Source organism: Myotis brandtii, unplaced genomic scaffold, assembly GCF_000412655.1.
Source record: "Myotis brandtii unplaced genomic scaffold, ASM41265v1 scaffold411, whole genome shotgun sequence".
NCBI lineage: Eukaryota > Metazoa > Chordata > Mammalia > Chiroptera > Vespertilionidae > Myotis > Myotis brandtii.
This window is the reverse complement of record NW_005365804.1, coordinates 985,674-985,915: the sequence shown is the minus strand read 5'-3', so window position 1 is coordinate 985,915 and position 242 is coordinate 985,674. Positions and strand designations below refer to the sequence as shown.

The 242-nt window shown below is 66.9% G+C and overlaps 1 protein-coding gene across 1 annotated transcript in view; it reads right to left on the bottom strand.

Moving 5' to 3' along the window:
- ZNF319 (zinc finger protein 319) overlaps positions 1-241 on the bottom strand; it is a gene marked incomplete at its 5' end in the record, with an annotated part of 6,234 nt that extends 5,993 nt beyond the window's left edge. The window contains 1 exon segment of the mRNA XM_014545518.1: positions 7-241. Within this exon segment, the coding sequence (XP_014401004.1) occupies positions 7-241 (235 nt within the window).
- Position 242: the final 1 nt, after the last annotated feature.

Genomic DNA, 242 nt, shown 5'->3' with positions numbered 1-242 from the left:
CGAGGCCGCCGGTGCCGCTGTGCGCGCTGTGGTGCTGGGCCAGCGAGGTGAGCAGCGAGAAGCCCATCTTGCAGACGCCGCAGACAAAAGGCTTCTGCTCCACCTGCACGCACTGGTGCTCCAGCAGGTCGGTGGCCTGGTGGAAGATCTTGAGACACTGTGTGCACTGGAACGAGCGGTCGTGGCCCACCAGGCACTGGTGCTCGTGCGGGCTGGTCAGGTGTGCCAGGTCGTGCCCGCAC